Source organism: Chaetodon trifascialis, chromosome 16 (genome assembly GCF_039877785.1).
Source record: "Chaetodon trifascialis isolate fChaTrf1 chromosome 16, fChaTrf1.hap1, whole genome shotgun sequence".
NCBI lineage: Eukaryota > Metazoa > Chordata > Actinopteri > Chaetodontiformes > Chaetodontidae > Chaetodon > Chaetodon trifascialis.
Genome location: NC_092071.1, coordinates 12,347,265 through 12,366,641, shown reverse-complemented (window position 1 = coordinate 12,366,641; position 19,377 = coordinate 12,347,265). Strand labels below are relative to the sequence as shown.

Genomic DNA, 19,377 nt, shown 5'->3' with positions numbered 1-19,377 from the left:
CCATGTCCTTTTCAAAGCACATCTCATCTCTGTCAGATAGCTTGACAGAGAGAGAGATGAGGAAAACAGAGCTGGCTGTTTCAAAAGCTCTTTGAACTTTTAAGACCGACAGGCACTATTCAGTGAATCCAATATAAATCTGACTTGACAGCATTCATTCTCACCATAAATAACACACTTCACAGAGTGAACAAAAAAAAAATGAAGGGTCACGGCATATTTTCTAATCTAGAAACTCACAATATGCCTGGGTTTAATCCGTCGTGTCCATTTAATTTCTCCGTTCAGATTCTGGGGTGCCGCTGTCTCATTAATGCCAGCATATCCAATAATCAATCCTAAGATTAATGAGAAAGTATTGTGTTTCTCTGCATCTGGACACACAACTGAATAGCTCTGTGTGTGGCAGGAAAGAGGACATCACACACACAAAAAACAGCCTGTTAATTTTTAACAAATGTAGAATGGATTGCTTTTTAAACGTGCGTTTGCCTGTAACTTAAAGTGTGCTTTATCTTGACTGTGATAAATCCTGGAGCTTGCAAACTCACTAATAGAAGAGCAGTGGCTTCTGACAGCTGCCCAATGAGAAATTGCAGGGCTTGCTTTCCCCCTAACCAATGACAAGAATACCAATTTTTGTTCAAAGTACAGCAGCATGAAGGGTTTAAGCCAGAGAAGATCCTACTTCTTCTTTGATACTGCCTGTGCTTTCCACCATATATCCGAGCGAGTCATCGTAAACATCTAAATATCAAATGCGGGAAAAGTGGCTCCTCATAGACAACAGGTATGACAGACAATGGGGTGTCATCAGCTACACGAGATGCATCGTAGAGCCAATTTACAAACTACAGAGGGCTGCTGGGGGTGCACAAGTTAAGACAGGCCAAAAAAAAAAAGAGGTTTCTCACATTTTCTCTGATTCTCTCTGTCTCTTTTACTTTCTCTAACTGTCTGTCACACTCTATCGTCACATACTTAGTTTTGGCACTAAGAGCCAGAGATTGACAAGCAGTCAGAGTAAAGCCACTCAACATGGCAGCTAAATGCATGGTGGGAGGACGGCGCAGCGCTGCTCTGTCCACGCCTGACAAAACTGACTTCTACGCCACTAGATAAAATGAAACACTCCACGAGGGTAAACTTGGCATGCACCTGCTGTGGCCTTATCTGATACCAAAAAGGCATTGATCTTTTCGCATGTTCATAATATTACAGAAAAAATAACAAAAGACCCATCTTGAAAAGACAAAAAAAACCTTCCCAAAAGAAAAAAAATAAATACAAAAAGGAAGAAGAAAGCAGTATTTTCTTCTGACACTTTTCATGTACTCCAGACTCCCTTGCATCCTCTTCCTTCCTTTCTTCGCTTCACTTCCACTCCCCCTCCCTTTACTTTCTGCTCTAACAAGCACTCTGATTTCCCCTGGAAAATCTGCACTCAATAAACTTTCTCGCCGGCTGTGATGCTCCTTACTGAGGTTTTAATACATAAGACTGTGGGGATCTGTATATGTACTATAACACAGATTTGTCTATGAGTACAGTGCACACGCTCCGCGTACGTAACTGTTGTACATGGTTATGTATAAGAGAGCAAGACTGTGAGGACAAGAGACGTTCTCTCTATGTGTCCATCTCTTTCCCTCTCCAATACAGTCAATACTAATTAGCCTACTTAAAGGTCAATACAGGCCTCCAGTGCAAGTCATGTACAGTAGGGATCAGTGTGACAAGGGGTGAAGTGAGAGGCCAGAATAGGAACACTGTCATGTGTTCCCTAAAAATAAGTGCTAAAATAAACTCTACTGGCTAAAATTAACCACTGCTCTCTATGTAGATTATTGTTGTAATTATGTAATGGTCAAGTGACAAATTTGAGCCTAAATACAAATTTTATAATTCCCAGGATATTAGTATTTATATTGCTATCTAGTGCAATGTATATAGTTTTTAACTGAATTCTGCGGGCCACCCATTAAAGTAATACTTTCCATGATTAGTCACTCAGTTGTTAGTTATAATGCATTGATTAGTGGTACACTTTACTTGTATACTACAAAATATATACTACTATAAATATATATATGGCTACTGTTTATTTTACTACTGTTTACAAGTTGTTAAACCATCACAGTGTGTACATTTATGTGCCTTACCTGTTTACATCCTGTTCTTGCCTATCTATAACCAATTCCCATTGAGCATAAACATTTACTTCATTATTATAGATAGATAGATAGATAGATAGATAGATAGATAGATAGATAGATAGATAGATAGATAGATAGATAGATAGATAGATAGATAGATAGATAGATAGATAGATAGAATATTTCATTTATTCCTATGTTTTGTCTATGCCACTATTTAATGCCTTGTGTCTCAGATTCACTCACATTCACATTTCTAATTTACTTGCATGATTTTCATTTTGATACATATTGTATGAGCATTGTTGGACGGAGCCTGAGAACAAGCATTTCATCATCTACAACCGCATCAGTGTGACTTTCATGCACATGACAAATAAAGAATGTGAGCTTGAATTAATAAGAACTTCTTATCACCTGCTGCTAAAGTGTGTCTGTTATTGTCGTGCTCTTATTTGATTAAATAGTGATTTTTAGAGTTTACAGTTTTGTTAAAAATGGACAATTAAGATTTTATTCATCCAACAAAATGTATTTAGTCAAATATAATGTTGATTCTAAGAATGTAGGTTTGACTAGGTGATTAACAGGAACGCTGTTCATTCATTTTGGGTAGCAATTAGAGAAAAAAAAGTTTCCAGAGTGAAGACAAAAAGCACATAGTATCTGGTAACTAATAAAAATGGATGAAACTAGGTCAGATATGTTGTAATTAAATTAGTGAGTACCGAGTGACGAAAATCTAAATGAAACACTAGTGAAATATTATGACTAATGTAATCTACATTACATTGTAATGCAGACTGTTCACAGGCAGAGCAGTGACATAACAGACACTACTTCCTTCCTTTGAAACAGTAAAACAGAAACTTTAAGCCTTCAAAATTCCCACAGTTCTCACCTTCGCAATGCAGGACCTGTCAGTGGTAACGCTGAGCATCAGCGGTGATTATGAAAGACTACTCGCTACGGAGTACCCTGAGGTATCATGCAGGGAAGAGACAATGAGTGAATGAGGGACTGATTTCAGAGCTTGAAGTTTGAATGTTTTAGAACCATGGAGAGATACACACAGAGCGATTAGCTTTAAAAGCTTCAGCACCGCGGATAGAGACAGACTGCAATGAGCCTTGATAGGACAGCAAGAGTTCTCACTCACACCTACTTTCGTTCCCATGAAAATTTCAGATATGCAGACTTCGCTGACTTGGTTTTTGCGGGGCTGTCTTAGATTCAAGCGAATATCTTTGTGCCCACAGAACACTATTTCTCTGATGGGTTGAATGCACAGTATTATAACGTCCATACACACACACACACACACACACACACACACACACACACACACACACACACACACACACATATATGAAGAGAGAGAGAGAGGCAGAGAAAGGCTGTCCTCTGTAAATACATATTAAAAGCCAATATGAACGTATATGATGTGTCCTACTTTTATACCGGGCATTTGATTCATTTCATGCTTAGACGAGTGAGTCACGGCTTCTCGTTGGATTCAACATGTTTGCAGCTGCAGTTTGACACTGTAGGACAGTTTAAGACAACGACATGCTTTTTTTGGGTCACGCCTCCTTAAATAAGTCACAGTGATTTCACTACTCTTGGAAAGGGTGGTGGTGCTGTGCAGGAAAGCCTTGATCAATGTTATCCACACAGCACTGGATCAGCTGTACTGAGCAGCCCGAGGCCCAGCCAGTGTAGCTGCCATGCTGCCCTCATTACAGTAATGATCTCCCAGTACACAGCTCCCACGTGAGGCCCCATCAACACAGTGGCTCTGACTGTACCTCACAGACTCTCTTTACCTCTCTCAATCTAATACACACACACGTTTACTCAAAAAAAATCACGCTATCAAGCAGTGACGCTCTGAAAGTTGAGCTCAACCACACACATGCGAAAGTCACCAGCGACGGCACAGAAACAGTAGGATTCCCAATAATGTGCCATGATCAGCAGTGCATTTGGGTGTTGATATTCCACGCATGGCACTGCAACTCATTGGATTTTCACTTTACATAAATAGGCTTCAGAATTGATCTTGTGTCACACCTGTGTCTTCGTCAATGGTGAAAGTGCCCAGTCCGCTGCCTCCTCTGACAGAGTACCTCAACACGCCATCTCGTCCGTTGTCGTCGTCCTTAGCGCTGACTGTCAGGACGCTTGTGCCCGCACGAGAGTTCTCCTTCACTGAGCCTCTCACAGCAAAGTCAGGGAAGTAGGGGGCATACAAATTCTCATTGACATCCACTACCTGAAGAAATGTAATGATTCACTTTAATTTTGACTGAATTTTAGAATAATTCAGTGATGATATGTGTTGCACTGTACAGTATGATTTAAAGCGTTGGACTAATATACCAATATTGCCTTTAACTGCATTATAGCTAGCAGCTATTCAGGTCCACTGACATGATTTCCTGACATAAAATGTAACCCAAACCAAATGGTTCTTTAGACAGAACTGAACTGAATTGTGGGGCATGCTGCAACTTTTCCTTAAACATTATGTTAATTCATATTCATATTTATCAATTATTTTCATTGTTGTGGGTTGGTACTGTTGAGCTTTAGGGTACCATAATGTAAATGCTGCCACACAGGTATTTGTATCCCGACATTAAAAATGGCAGAAGCATTAAAGAATACTTGTAAATATTGGCTTGAAATGAACTAAGAATACTATTAATGTTAATGCTCAATTGATGAAACTGATCATTAGAATTGTTCTGATACAAGTTTGTGTGTGTGCATGTGTGTGTATATGTGTGTGCTACGCACCTCCACCTCCACAAATGACTGACTGATGAGGCTAGGTACTCCTCTGTCCTCAGCAAGTAATGTCAGGTTGAAAAACTGTTGTTTCTCAAAGTCTAGTTCCTTCCTAATCCTCAGCACTCCACTCACAGCATCGACCTGTACAAAGCATTACAACCCCATTCATCATAAACTGCCAATAAAAAGAGGATCAGCATAAGCAACAGTATAGACAACACAAATAGTGACATCACCTACCTCAAAAGTGCCATTGAAGTCATTAATCAAGGAGTATCGGACCTGTCCGCCAGGGCCGATGTCTGGGTCCTGAGCCTGCACCCAGGTAATCACAGCCCCTGGTGGAAGGTCCTCCAGTACTCGTGCACTGTAGCTGCTTGGGATGAAAGCTGGAGCACAATCATTGACATCCTCCACTATTATACTTAGAGTAGTAACTGACGACCTTCGAGTGCCTCTTTCGGCCTTGTCTCTCACTTCGATCTTCAGTACGAACATTGGGATGGTTTCTCTGTCCAAGTGGCTGGCAACAAACACACTTCCTGTTTCACTGTCAATTCCAAACTGAGGGACAGTGGTCAACATTATGTAGGAGAGCTGTCCATTTTGACCTATGTCTCTGTCAAATGCATTGATGGTAATAACTTCCATACCAATGGCAGAGTTTTCTAAGACAAGAGCAGAGGGGCTGTCCTGATAAAACTGGGGGTCATTGTCATTTGCATCCTCAATGATCATAGTCAGGAGTCTCCAATTGGACATCTGAGGAACGCCCTGATCGTAGATAGTGATATTAAGGAAGTAACGATCCAATCGCTCACGGTCTAGTGGCTGTAATACAGTTATCAACCCATTCTCCATGTTGATATTGAAGCAGTTTTCTTTGTTACCATCAGATATGGAAAAGAGAACACGGCCATTGAAGCCTGTGTCACCATCTCGCGCTCTCACCTGAAATACACTGGCGCCAGTGGCGAGGTCTTCTCTCACGAGAATACTCGTAGGTAATGCCTCAAACTGTGGAGCCTGTTTGTTCATAGAGAAAAGGTCCGTATATCTCTCATCTGGTCTTAGTCTAGCTATAGCAGATGCTTTTAAGAGCATTTTTTCTGCCAACAGCTGGGCTACCCTGGTCTCCTTGCAGTTAAACCCCCTGGGTGGCATCCTACCCCTCACCACAGATACATTCACAAATGTAGGATCAGAGAACAACTGGCCATCTGTTGCAACTACTTTCAGGTTGAATACCCCATTTTTTAAATTAGCCACTGCTAACGATCTTTTCAATGACAAAGCCCCAGACTCTGGATTTAAGTTAAAATAGTCTAATTCATTCCCAGACAGTATCTTGTACGTCACCATTTCTAGCTCATCTATGTCCACAGCTGACAAGGTGACAATAGTCTGGCTGACAGGGAAATCACGGCTTATCATCCCCCTGCAAGAAACCATCTCAAAAAGAGGCTGGTTGTCATTGACATTTATCAGACGAATGGTGACATTAACCTCACTCTCCCTTCTATAGGGTGAACCCCAGTCAGAGGCCCGCACCGCCAAAGTATACATATCATCTGATGACTCAAAGTCCAGGTCTCGTGTAATCCTCATCTCCCCTGTGTCCTGGTCTATGGTAAATGGAAGAGACTGATCACCACTTATTGTGTGGGTGACAAATCCATTCTCTCCTTTATCATCATCCACGGCAGACACGACAAGAACAACAGTGCCTACAGGTAAGCTCTCGTTGATTGCAATATCGTAGAACGGCCTGTTGAACACTGGAGAGTTGTCATTAGCATCCTCTATAGTGATTTGGATCCTTGCCCGCTCCTGACTAATAATGTCAACCACCTCCATCTCTATGAAATCCTGTGATATCCTTGTCAGCTGCCTTGTGGTCGTAATAACTCCAGTCAAAGGGTTTATATCAAAGTACAGCGGATCTGAGAGGCTGCTGAAGCTGTAATTGACACTCAGAGGAGCTGGGGAAATTTTCACCACCTCTACAATAGTGCCTGGGGGAGCTATTTCACTCAGCTTAAATACATAAACATCTTTCTCGAACTTCGCCGACACTGGGTCTGGCTTTGTAACCAACAACTGAACAACTTGAGTATTAGAAAACTTAGGAGGAATACCCCTGTCTTTAGCCTGTAAGGTTAGGTTGCAGCCATAAGGGAACGTATCCCAGTCGACCAGTTCTGAAGTTTTAACTCTGTACTCATTCCCAATAGGTGATCGGTCAACCACAAACTGTTCAAAGGGGTCACCCTCAATGATGGACACCCACTCTATATCCCCAGATACCCCCTCGTCTTTGTCCTCCACAGTCACAATGGCATAGACGGAGTCCTTGTCCACCAATGATGGAACGACAGCAACTGCACTGAGGACAGGGGAAAACTCATTTAACCGCTCCACAGTTAAGACCAGCCTGGCCGTGCTGCTAATGCCATTGTTTCCATACAGTTTCATCCCTCTGTCGACCACCTGCACCTCCAGCTCAAATCGGTCTTGTTTGTCCATCCTGGGCCGGCCCGTCAGGGTGATGACGCCGCTGGTCGGATGAACAGCAAAGAGTTCAACTCTGTTCTTGAAGAAGTAGTAAAACTCCCCATTGGAGCCCATGTCGGCATCTGTGGCTGTTACACGTCCTATGCTGGCACCAAGAGGGGCACTCTCAGAAACAACCAATGAATAGGAGGTTGGGGAGAAGAGGGGTCGGAGATCATTGGTATCCAAGACCTTGATATAAACAGTGGCTAAGGCTTCTAGGCCTCCTTGGGCAGATGCCTTAACTGTCAGTGTGTAATTGTCTTGTACTTCCCGATTCAATATGGCACCACTGCCCCCGTTCGTGCGTACACGGAGGAAGCAAAAATCTCCCATTACAAACTCCTCAGCCTGGAAGATTCCCTCACTGTCTCCAGACTGGATGGAATATTTTATGTCTAAAGACCGAGGTGGCGCAAGAATGATGCCCATTTTGACCTCACTTCTAGTATAGGTTCTTGCAGCAGAATTCTCAAAGATGGAGGCATTATAAGCAGGCTGGGTGAAGAGCAGCAGGCCTTGTCCTGCCCTCGGTTCTGTCAGGAACTGAGCATAGGCTAAGGGGAAACAGAGGACGAGGATGAAGCAAATAAAATGGAAAAGAAGAGAGAAGCAGGGTAGAGGAAGCATATTTCCCCACCGCTTAGGCTTCATCACTGTTCCATCACCCAGTCACCCTATATTTGGAAAGAATAACAAAGAAAAACAGATCTGGATTCAGTTGGTGAGTTGTTGGAGACATGCTCTCTGCATGCTAAAATTTTGATAAAGAACTGTGAGACAAAAGTTACAAAGACATTTCAGGGGTACGGCTTATCACTACAGGGATATGATAGCATATTCAATGTTGCGCTCAGTTTGCATTCATACTCTGAATATTGCACCAGACAAGCTCAGACACAAATAATGATATCTTTAAACAAACCCCATCAAAGCACAGCACACTTCCACAGCCTCTGTGAAACATGTCATATCACCAAACAACATAACAGGGATCAGAAACAATCACTTTTACTATAACAAAAGACAAGACAAGACAAGGACTTTTCTGTAGCCAGCAACTACCAGGGTTGTGATATTTTCGAAAGTGCAACTTAGTAATTGTTTTTTGAAAGTTATCATGAGATAAATAAAACTCACAGCCATAAGCTTAAACCCACGAAATCATAGCCAGAAATGGAAAGGAAGCAGAAAATAAGGTGGCCTCATTAAAAACATTTTATTCCTTTTAATTGCAAATGTTGTTGAATATTGTATTTCAAATACTGTATTGTAGGGGATGTTGTATACTAAATGGAAGCATCGCATTTACAGTAGCCTTTTCTTGATCATTATACAACTTAGACAGAAACTCACAGAAATAAATAAAATTACAAATGATATGATATCTGACTACAGGATCTATGTAGATTCATATAAGCACCAAATGGGCACTCAAATCAACATTCCCCAGAGGGCTCCTGTCCCGGGAGATATTGAGCTGCATTTATCGTCTCCCATGTTGATGCGGCTCCAGCGGAGCTCCGTGCAAAATTCACGAGTTTATGAAGCCACAGTCTGTAACCACAGTCTGCAGCTTAATTAACTTGTATTTTACACACACGCCACTCGCACATCGCACCGTGCCATACCTTTAGACGAAACAGCTGTAATCAGTGAAAGCGAATCCTTCCCCATCCTCTCTCCGGCAATAATATGAAAAAGAAAAAGAAAAACGCGCAAAACAGTCTTGCAGAAGTCGATGACGATGCGCGAAATGGAAAATTCATGTGCACATATCCCGACAGGCTGTTGTCTACTAGGCTGCAGCCATCCTCGTAAAACTAAATAGCTATTGCCCCAGTTTCATGCACCTGACTACTGTAACCCTGAGTGCAGTGGGCTATTTCGGTTTTATCTGCAAAAGGAACACAAAAACTGGCGTCAAAATAGTTGGGTGTTCGTTAAGGTGAAGGTTAAGGTCCGAAGTAGATGTGGGTTAAAGAGCATGTCGCTTAACGCAAGTTTGGAAACGGTCAGCATCAGTTGTCGCTTGTGTGGGACCACTGTGCGCTCGTAGGATGGATGAGGCGGGCTGGGCAAGCGCCGATCTTTACCGAACGTAGCCGACAATATCCGGAAGTGAGAGCAGTGTCATGTACAGCGCTGTAAGACAACGGCTGCGGCTCACTATCACATTCTCACGAGTTTTTCAGTGGTTAGGAACTAATCTGGCCACCAGGTAAACTTGTGTCACAGGCCAACATGTCTGTTTTGTGTTATAATAAGGGATGCGGACAGCGATTTGATCCAGAAAATAACCCAGACGGTGAGTAGTATCTTAGTTAACTGTCGCTGTGCCCGTTAACAGTCTGTTAGCAAGCTAGCGTTAACCTCTGATCATCTGGAAATTTCTACAGCGAGCAGGCCTACCGGGCCCATGTAGCTAACCTTATACTGGCGGGTTGGAGCCAAAACATGTACAGCTTCATTCATTTAACCACACTGCTGTAGCTTATAACCCAGGAAGCTAATAACACGTGGGCTTGCTTTGACTTATCACGATGTTGTTAACATGTTAAGCTCCTGTGATTAGCAGGGTCGAGGGTAACGTTAGACTTTCCAAACCATTGTCCCGGACAGGACACACAGGAAGAGCTTTAAAGTTAATGCTACAGGTACAGAAACGTCTCATTCAGTGTTTTTATTACATTTAGTATATCTACACCACATTTCTGAATGTCTTCCCATATAAACAAATGTTACTGCGGAAACAGAGGAATTACTTTATTCCAACAAGTCGAGAGACTGCAAAGAGCAGTTAAATGTAGGAGCCAGTCAACAGTGAGTCTCAGCTTTTAACGTTATGTCTGTGTTAGCTCGTTTTATCATTTGTACTGTTAGCTTAGTGGTTGAAATATCCATCAAATGACTTGTTTTCAACAGCTTCTGTAACTCCACAATAAAACTGAGTAGCAGGGAACAGTGGGACCAATGAGCTAGGTAGGCAGTTCACTGTATATACATTAGCTACATACATACATACACCACAGTGTTTGGGCACTGAGGCATTCAAACCTCCTTATTGAAGTGTAGTAGATTTGTTATTAGAAAACTCTTATTTATGGCGCGTCAAAGATGCCAAAGTAGGAGTGTAAAATTGTCTGCCTTGACACTGACTGACTAATACCTGGGCTTGGGTAGCTGACCATTCAGAGTACCAATCCAATATGAGTGTTCAATTAAAAGGCTGTATGCATCAGTGTGGAAGAGACTGGGATCAATACTTTATGTGTAAGGCAACTTCAGGCTTGACCTAAACATTGGTTTCCAGAGCATACCATTGTCACGATACTCCCAATCCAGCTATTTGAGTCAATATTGGGCAGATATCAGTATCGGTGCACCTCTAGTAATCATGAGCTTGTCCTTTTCCTTAGTAGTATTTTGATCCCAGACTGTCTCCTGCCAGCAGTTAAATATCAGTCATTGAAAGTGAGCAGCCTCCTCAATAACCAGGGACCTCATTTAGAAATCAGGATATTTGACAAATGCAGTCATGAAATGTTTACAGTGCATATTCCTCATCATAGAGGTTTGGCACACAGTTTATAGCATATATCATCCTGTTTTGTGTGAGAAATAGTGAATTAGTGATTACATTACATCGTACATTTACACAATTGCAATTAATAACTAGTTCTCTGTATGACAAACCTGCGTGCGCTTCCAGAATTGCAGTAACCCAACAACACCTCTAGGAAATTCACTGGAATAAGGTTCTGTTGGGATAACATCAATGCTATGATAATTCACCTCTTGATCTTGAGTTTCCCCAGTTTTTAAATAAAGTTTTCTCATGCATATGATCTAAATGTAATTGAAGGTTCAAGGTGGTATTGCTGTCTTCAGCCCTGATGACAAAACTTCAATTATTCCCTTATTTCCTTTTGTTAGAAATGTCCTCCTCCTCTGTCTTCAAGTAATATAACATTGTGTATTACCAGATACTCAATGCAGGAGTCAAGTCTGATTTCCATTTTAATTGGACGCCTCCATAACAGCAGAGTATATTATCATTACCTTTAGGGATATCTGAGATGTGTATCTAAGGTAATAGCATGGCAGGGGCTCGGGCTCGACTGTAAGGAAAATGCTCAATTTATGGTGTCACCCAGCCAAATATTTTATATTCATTCCACAGTGATTTGTCTTTTAGGGAAGTTTCAAAAAGAGGACCTTTAAAAAAATCATGCTGTTCTTTCCACTGAAGGCAAATCTCAAATGATGGTTTGTCAAATTTTGTGATGGTACCTCAAATGTATCATAAATCCATCAGTTTAAAATTGTATTAATATAAAACTTTCAGCTTGTCTTTTGTTTGGCTTCCACGATGCTCATGTTTAAGTGTAGCTTCTGTTTAAAACCCTTTTTTGTCTCCTCAGAAATTTGATCTTTTGAAAGAAGAGTTTAATAAATCTTTCCAATTCATTTCCTAAAGTTAATAATTAAGCAATTTTGTGTACTGCGCTTCACAAGGACAAATGCAAACCGTTTAAATTGTATGACGAATTGTAGTCTTTTTTTTTTTTTTTTTTTTAATCAAACTGAAATTGGACAATGAGTATTGAAAAATCATTATCTACCAAAGCTTAAATTTTTTTTATCTGTTTCTTTTTCTTATTTGTCTGTAAGTCTGTAGTCTGGCTGTTTGTTTTATCCATGAATTATTCTGTATCTCTGTCACTTTTGGACTTGTGATCAGTTCTTGTTCTAAACACCAGTTAACCACTGATTTACCTTTAGAGACAGAGAATAAATACATTTTTATATAGTATGTTATCCTGCAATCTACATACAATTTACAGTCATATTAGCCCCCTTTTTATCACAAAGCTTTACAACTATTTTGCGCTTGGTGTTCAGTTTCTAAAATGACTTCAGACTGCCTTGTGAAGGCAACATCAGACACTGCTGACCCAAGTCCTTTGAGAAATGTACCACACATGAAAGGAGCAGCGAGTGCAGACAAAACATCACTGATGTTGTAGTCCTTTACAATCAAAGGGTCAGTGCCCATCAAACAGTGAAATTGACTATAGATTGTTTGTAGGGTTTGATTCTCATAATTTGACCTAGATTCAAAGACTTGTGTTCTTCAGTACCGTTTTGCCACAGTGGGCAATTTAGGATGTATTTCGAAAGCCAAAAGCCTTGTTTTGTTGTATGAAAACAGAATTTATTAAAAGTAGGCCAAAAGAGCTCAGAGTCAATAAACAGTCTACAAATTGTAGGTTTTCATGTTATTCAATGCTGGCACCACTGTTTCATGTTGCACATCACCATCTATTCTCTAAATTTGTGTTTTGTTTACACAGATGGCTGCACCTATCATCCCGGAGTCCCAGTATTTCACGATGCATTGAAGGTAAGCTGCCCCAAAACGCACTGTTAGTTTGTGTCTCGCTGTCTGTTCAAAGTTAACGTCTCTCTGACTTTCTCCAGGGGTGGTCCTGCTGCAAGAGAAGGACCACTGACTTCTCAGACTTCCTCAGCATTGTTGTAAGTGTTTGTTTCCGTGTTAATCCATACTCTTAATCCTCCATGGTCATGTCTCCTTTCTCTTGTTTCCGTGTTAATCCATACTCTTAATCCTCCATGGTCATGTCTCCTTTCTCTATTGTGTTCATAGGCATTGACTGCTACCTTTCCTGTGCACGTCTTCACCTGAATGCTCATTGTTTGTGTCCAACACTGTGACTTTCTCCTCACAGGGCTGTACAAAAGGTCCCCACAACAAGGAGAAGCCCCCTGAGCCGGTGAAGCCAGATGTGACATCGTCAGGAGAAAAGAAAGACGCAGATGACCAGAAACCAAAGTTTAACGAGTACATCATCTCTGCACCAAAGCCTCAGGAAGCGATATGCAGACCAAGGTAATATATATATGTATTATAGAGCAAAGAAACAGGCCAAGAAGACCTCACTTCTTTGCATTCAGTGCATCAACAGGGCTTCCAGTTTAAAACTGTATATCTGTATATATTATTAGCTCAGTGGACTACATTCTGCTCTTCAGTATTCTGGTTAAGCATCGAATGCATTAAAGGGAAGGTACAGTATCCAGGGTATTAAATCAGCTTGAAATCATCAATCATACAGTGAGGATCCACAGGATAGTCACTCTCTAGTCTTGTACCCTGAATATGTCCTACTGGAGTTCAAAAGAAAGTGGACAAACGACTGATGAGGCAATTACTACTGAATAGTGGAACTCCTTTCAAGCACTGTATTTGTCTTTGGCTGGCTTTGTACCTAAGACCTAATTTTGAAGCAATGTTGTAGACAATGTATTCCTTACTGAAAGTAAAAAACACTATACCCTTTCAAATCCTTTTCAATGAACATATGAATTAAGAGATACCTTTTGTGCCTCCCTTTGTGATTGTTTCATGCCTAATTGTTTTCTTACCGTCACAGTGCTGATGAGCCGATCATGAGAATGCAGCATAAAGTCTCTGGTTCTCTGAAGCAGGCTCTGGAGAAACTGAGGCTTTCTGAGAGTGCTGCAGTGATGAAAGGTGAGAACGGAACTTTCTTCCCCCTTTTTGTCCTCTTGATCACAGACTACTACAATCCACGTTTGTTATACTAGACAGGAAGGTCATGTTGACAGTGGAAGTTAATGGATAGCCGCTGGGAATTTGCCCTCACCTTTGTCGTTCATATCCTGGCATTTGAGGAAAAGCTGACAGGGACAGGACAACTCATCATAAGTGTGGATGCATTTTTTATGTGCTCTTCAAAGTGTGGGTGTTAATTCTTTCCCTCTGTCTCCCTAGAGGAAGAGAGTGATGAGATCAAGATCGGAACGTCCTGTAAGAATGGTGGATGTACTAAAGTAGGTGAACCTGTGGCTGTATACTGGGGAAAACATGCTGGAATTGATTCTCACACTGTTGAAATTTGTATAAACCTCCATCCATGCTTCTGTAGGGCTTTGGCAACAGCAGCTTAAATCCTCTCATTTTTGCTTTAGATTCATGCTAATTCATTCTTGTGGAATCTGCCAAACAAGTTTCCAGTTCATCTCAAGTTCTACGCCAAATTCAGTCAACATACTTGAAACATTCTATGAACAGATGTCATTAAATTAAAACAAAAACAAGTCATGATTATCCAAGCTGATCCTGACAGAGAAATTAGAACGCCCCGAAAGAGCTCGTGGCTGTGGGTAAAGGGAGGAAGGTACAGCTACTTTTCCTCCTCCTCCACGTTTGCTCTGAGACGAATGCAAAGCAAAGATTTTTTTTTGCTCAAGCTAATCTGGCCTGTCAGAGCAGAAACCTCAAGATGAGAAAATAAATTGTGAGGAACATTTGCATTGACTTGAGTTTTGTAGACTCTTGGAGTGGGACTTGAGTGATTTACATAATTGTACTTTAACTGATTTGATAGAAAGCCACGAGATATTCTCTGATGGGCTGCCTGCTTTTAGATGATTAATCAGTGGGTCTTGGTCGACTCTAAATTGGTACTTTTTACATTTTTGTGGCCATTGCGTTCTCCTAGGAGATGATACTTTCACCTCTATCATCACAATAATATTCAGCAGTATGCTTTAATAAGAAATAGATCCCTCCATTCCATCTGCAAAGAGATGACAGTGCTGGAGAAATCATTTAAGACTTGTCACTTTAATAATCTGTGACTATTAACTGAGCGTTTCAGTAGTTGAACAGAACCAAAGTGCCATACATGTGCAATTTAGAACAAGAATAATCTGCTTCAGTCCTTTGATCCACACTTTTGCTCTTCTCTTTAGAGTTTCGATGGACCTGCAAGCGATTCGGATGTGTGCCTATATCATTCTGGATTTCCTATCTTCCATGAAGGGTTAGTATAACTGATGATTTTCTGATTTTTTCTTAAAGAAATTTTAAGATTCAGGCAAAGAAGCTCTATCTCTGCATTTCACTGTATTGACATGAGAAACTGTAAAAGCGCGGGGGCATCAACACCAGTTTTTTTTCTTCATGTTTTCTGGTTCTCTTGAGTGGCAAGTTATCGACTGCTAAAATCCAGGGGATGCATGTCTTTCCTGCTTCGCCAGGATGAAATACTGGAGTTGCTGTAAAAGGAAAACCTCCGACTTTAACACCTTCCTCTCTCAAGAGGGCTGCACCAAAGGAACACATCTGTGGAGGAAAAAAGATGCGGTAGGTGTGCCAGCTTGACAGCAAGTCATCATTTTATGTGTGAACGTCTGCATGAGAGAGCTTCAGCTGTGACTCCATCTAGTGGTGTGTGGTTGCACGGTGGAGATGAGGCTTTGTGGTAGAGACTGAACAGCTGATTTGTGTGTGAAATTACCTAACATTGTTTCACATCTTAATCTATAATCTCCCTGCAGGGTAAGAAAGTGGTTCCATGTCGGTTTGACTGGCACCAGACGGGGTCGCAGGTCATCATCTCCATCTATGCCAAGAATGCCGTCCCAGAGCTCAGCTACGTGGATGCAAACAGCACAACGGTGAGGGATACAACTGCCTGTCAGATGATTTCAGTCCATATTTAACAGTTAGTTAAATATTTAACATTAGTTTTCGACTGGGTTCTGCTCAACCTAATATTTATTTGTCTTTCCTCCTTCAGCTCAACATCCATGTTATATTTGAAGGAGAGAAGGAATTTGAGCAGAAAATCAGCTTGTGGGGAGTAAGTACATTTACACTTTGAACCTGGTGTGAAAAGTAATAAATACTTCTATAAATACAACCCTGATTCTAAAAAAGGTGGGACACTGTGTAAAAATGTAAATAAAACAGAGGGCAAGAACTGGCTAATCCTTTTTGACATATATTCAAATGAAAACAGTACAAAGACAATATAGTTAAAATTTTACCTCATCAACTTCATCTTCAACAAGTTGGGGCAGCAAAAGACTGGGAACGGTGTGGAATGCTCAGAAAACACCTTGTTTGGTAGGCAAGCAGACAGGCTGGTAACTGGTGACAGGTGATAGTATGATGATTGGGTAGGAAAGGGGCTTCCTCGAAAGGCTCAGTCATTAACAAGCAAAGATGGAGCGCGGTTCATCACTTTGTGAAAAACCACGGTGGCAAATAGTCCAGCAGCTTAACAACAGCGTTTCTCAATGCACAGTTGCAAGGAAATTAGAGATTTCATCATTTACAATCCATGATATTATTAAAAGATTCAGAGAATCCAGAGAAATGTCTGCATGTAAGGAGCAAAGCCAAAAACCAAGATCAATTGCCCATGACCATTGGTCCCTGAGGTGCCACTGCATTAAAAACCAGCATGATCGTATAAAGGATATTACTACATGGTCTCTGGAACTTTTTGGAAAAGCGCTGTCGGTGAACACAGTTCAGTACAGCTGCATCTACAAGTGAAGACTCTACCATTCAAAGTGAAAGCGGTATATCAACAGCATCCAGAAACGCCACCGATTTCTCTGGGCTCAGCTCATCTGAGGTGAACTGACAGAAAATGGAAAAGTACGTTGTGGTCTGACGAGTCCACATTTCAAGTTGTTTTTGGAAGTCATGGGTGTCGTGTCTAAAGAGCTAAAGAGGAGAAGGACCATCCAGATTTTTACCGGCTCAAAGTTCAAGTGCCAGCATCTGTGCTGGTACGGGGGTGTGTTAGTGCCCAGGGCACGGGTAATTTGCACATCTGTGAAGGCGCCATTCATGCTGAAAGGGGTTTGGAGCAACATGGGCTGCCATCCAGGCAGTGGTTTTGCCATGGATTACTACAGTAGTCGAATAGGGCTATTTACTGCATACCAACATTGTGTGAACACAACACAGCTGATGGTCTCAGACGTATTAAGAAGGTGAGAATTTCCACCAGTTAACTTTTGAGAAGGCACACCTGTTAACTGAAAACCATTCCAGGTGATTGCCTCATGAAGTTTACGCTTTGTTTTGGTCAAAAAGGATTTGCGAATCATTGACTTCTGTTTTTATTAACATTTTATAGAGGATTGCAACTTTAACATCCCAAAGTACTAAGGGTTGTAAATTTTTTTGTACAGCATTCAAGTTCCTATGCTATTATGTATTTAAATGAACAATACTAATAATATTTATTATTCAATATGATGGCCTCTCTGTTTTGATAATAAGGCCTTATGATTGACTTTTTTTTACCACCTGTTCATTAAGCCAGTCTTTTGTCACACCCCCTCCTTTCCTTGTAGGTGATAGATGTGAGTAAAAGTGTAGTGAACATGATGGCCGCTAAGATCGAGGTAGCCATGAAGAAGTCAGAGGCCATGTCATGGGCTCGTCTGGACCTTCCTCCCCCTGTCATCCCACCCAAGGAGAACGAGAAGAAAGAGGATACTGGCAGCGAGGACGAAGACGAATGATGAGGAATTCCAATAAAAACAGTTATCTGAATCCAAGCCGCACATTCCTTACCTCTTTTCAAGAGTCACTTCTTGCTGTCATGGAACTTCGACCTCTTCAACATTCTAGTGTTTTACCTTCCATTCTCATTAGTCAACGGGCCTCATTTTGCCCATTTTTCTAAACTTATGGTCCTTTGTATTGATCATAATGTAGGTTGGAATGCGAAATAATCTTCAAGTATTTTAACAACAGTTTTTCACTCAAGTACTGAATGACAAAAGGGGAAGACTGACTTTTTCTAGACTTTAGTCGAGTCAAACCATGACACACTTGTTAATTGCACTGAAATCCCCTGGAAAATAACACCACTCAATAAGTCAGGACACAGTTGTGACCATGCTTACTCTCAGACCCATAAAGCCTTCCATGTGGACTCATATGTAGTCATCATAATGGATGACGGTTATGACCATCTTTCACCAATGTTTGGGAATCCTTTAGCTTCATAAACTGTATAAATTATTGCATTGTTTCGTCACATCAGTCAAAACGCTGTCCTCCCATGTCTGTGTGATAACGCTGCCCTTTATCAAATGGCCACACTTGTGTGATTATGGCGTTTATTCTGATTAAAGGTGTTATAAGAAATGCAATAGTTCCAGGTGTCTTGTAAACTTAGAGATTAAATGTCTTGACAGCTCCAAAATATTTTTGACATGGTTATATCTAATGTATATTTTGTACAAGTTTTGCTTCCACGTATTCAATGCTGTATTTATCTCCTCATTTCTAGTCAAAACGACACGGCGCAGTTTTGATAATGAGAATGTACTGTAATATTTGAGAATGCCAACTGAATATGAGCAAAGTGTGCATCATAGAAATGCTATGCCAGCATGTCACAAGGCTTAGAATGTATGAGTTCAATCTGGCTGAATGAGATCATGATGTAAGGGCAAAATTATTAGAGAACCAATTTATCTTACCAAAAATAAACGTTTGTGTTGAACTTTTAAAAGTGGTGTGACGTGTGTCCTACTTTGAATACAGACATGCAGATTATGCATAGCAAGTTTTGTTGGAGTGGTATTAACGACCAGCTCTTTCCACAGTTTAGACCCTTCTCTTGAATTTAAGTAGGTGTGACCTTTCAAGTGAGGATTTTGTAACCCATGCAACGTATGGGAATTGCAGTGACTTTTACAAATGTCATAAAGTTTTTTAAACTATTACATAACTCAAAGGTTACAGTATTGAACTATGTCCTGGTGCAGTGGAGTTGCCTCAGACCTTGACATCACGCAGACATTATCACCTTTTTCCTTTTCCGAAAGCACATCTCACACTACAACATGAATCCATTTACATGTTAATCAAAATGCACTTCAGTCAACTCCCACGTGGAGACAACAAAAAAAGTCGCCCAAGGCTTCTGTTAATTTATCTGAAGAGTTTGTGTTCTGTACTGCAGCTGGATGCATATTAGATATCATTTCTTCTTAATGAAAG

General features: G+C 40.9%; 2 protein-coding genes across 2 annotated transcripts in view; one reads left to right on the top strand and one right to left on the bottom strand.

Annotated features, from left to right (window-relative positions):
- LOC139345023 (protocadherin Fat 3) overlaps window positions 1–9,121 on the bottom strand; it is a 62,990-nt gene extending 53,869 nt beyond the window's left edge. Inside the window, exons 1-4 of the mRNA XM_070983470.1 lie at window positions 9,109–9,121; window positions 5,193–8,062; window positions 4,959–5,093; window positions 4,230–4,431 (exon numbers count right to left, since the gene is read on the bottom strand). Coding sequence (XP_070839571.1) covers window positions 4,230–4,431; window positions 4,959–5,093; window positions 5,193–8,062; window positions 9,109–9,121 — 3,220 coding nt within the window. The remainder of the gene's footprint in view (window positions 1–4,229; window positions 4,432–4,958; window positions 5,094–5,192; window positions 8,063–9,108) is intronic.
- Window positions 9,122–9,612: 491 nt separating this feature from the next.
- chordc1b (cysteine and histidine-rich domain (CHORD) containing 1b) lies at window positions 9,613–18,883 on the top strand. The gene is made up of 11 exons (XM_070983715.1): window positions 9,613–9,813; window positions 12,863–12,912; window positions 12,990–13,046; window positions 13,259–13,419; window positions 13,964–14,064; window positions 14,326–14,384; window positions 15,309–15,379; window positions 15,597–15,702; window positions 15,897–16,016; window positions 16,139–16,201; window positions 17,715–18,883. The coding sequence occupies exons 1-11, from the start codon at window positions 9,750–9,752 to the stop codon at window positions 17,883–17,885; spliced, it is 1,023 nt and encodes a 340-aa protein (XP_070839816.1). The 5' UTR covers window positions 9,613–9,749; the 3' UTR covers window positions 17,886–18,883.
- The last annotated feature ends 494 nt before the right edge of the window (window positions 18,884–19,377 follow it).

Coding starts and splice junctions, on each gene's coding strand:
- chordc1b (XM_070983715.1), top strand. CDS start 9,750: ATGTCTGTTTTGTGTTATAATAAGGGATGCGGACAGCGATTTGATCCA. Junction 15,380..15,596: donor TTTCCTATCTTCCATGAAGG/GTTAGTATAACT, acceptor CTGCTTCGCCAG/GATGAAATACTGGAGTTGCT. Junction 16,017..16,138: donor TGGATGCAAACAGCACAACG/GTGAGGGATACA, acceptor TTCCTCCTTCAG/CTCAACATCCATGTTATATT.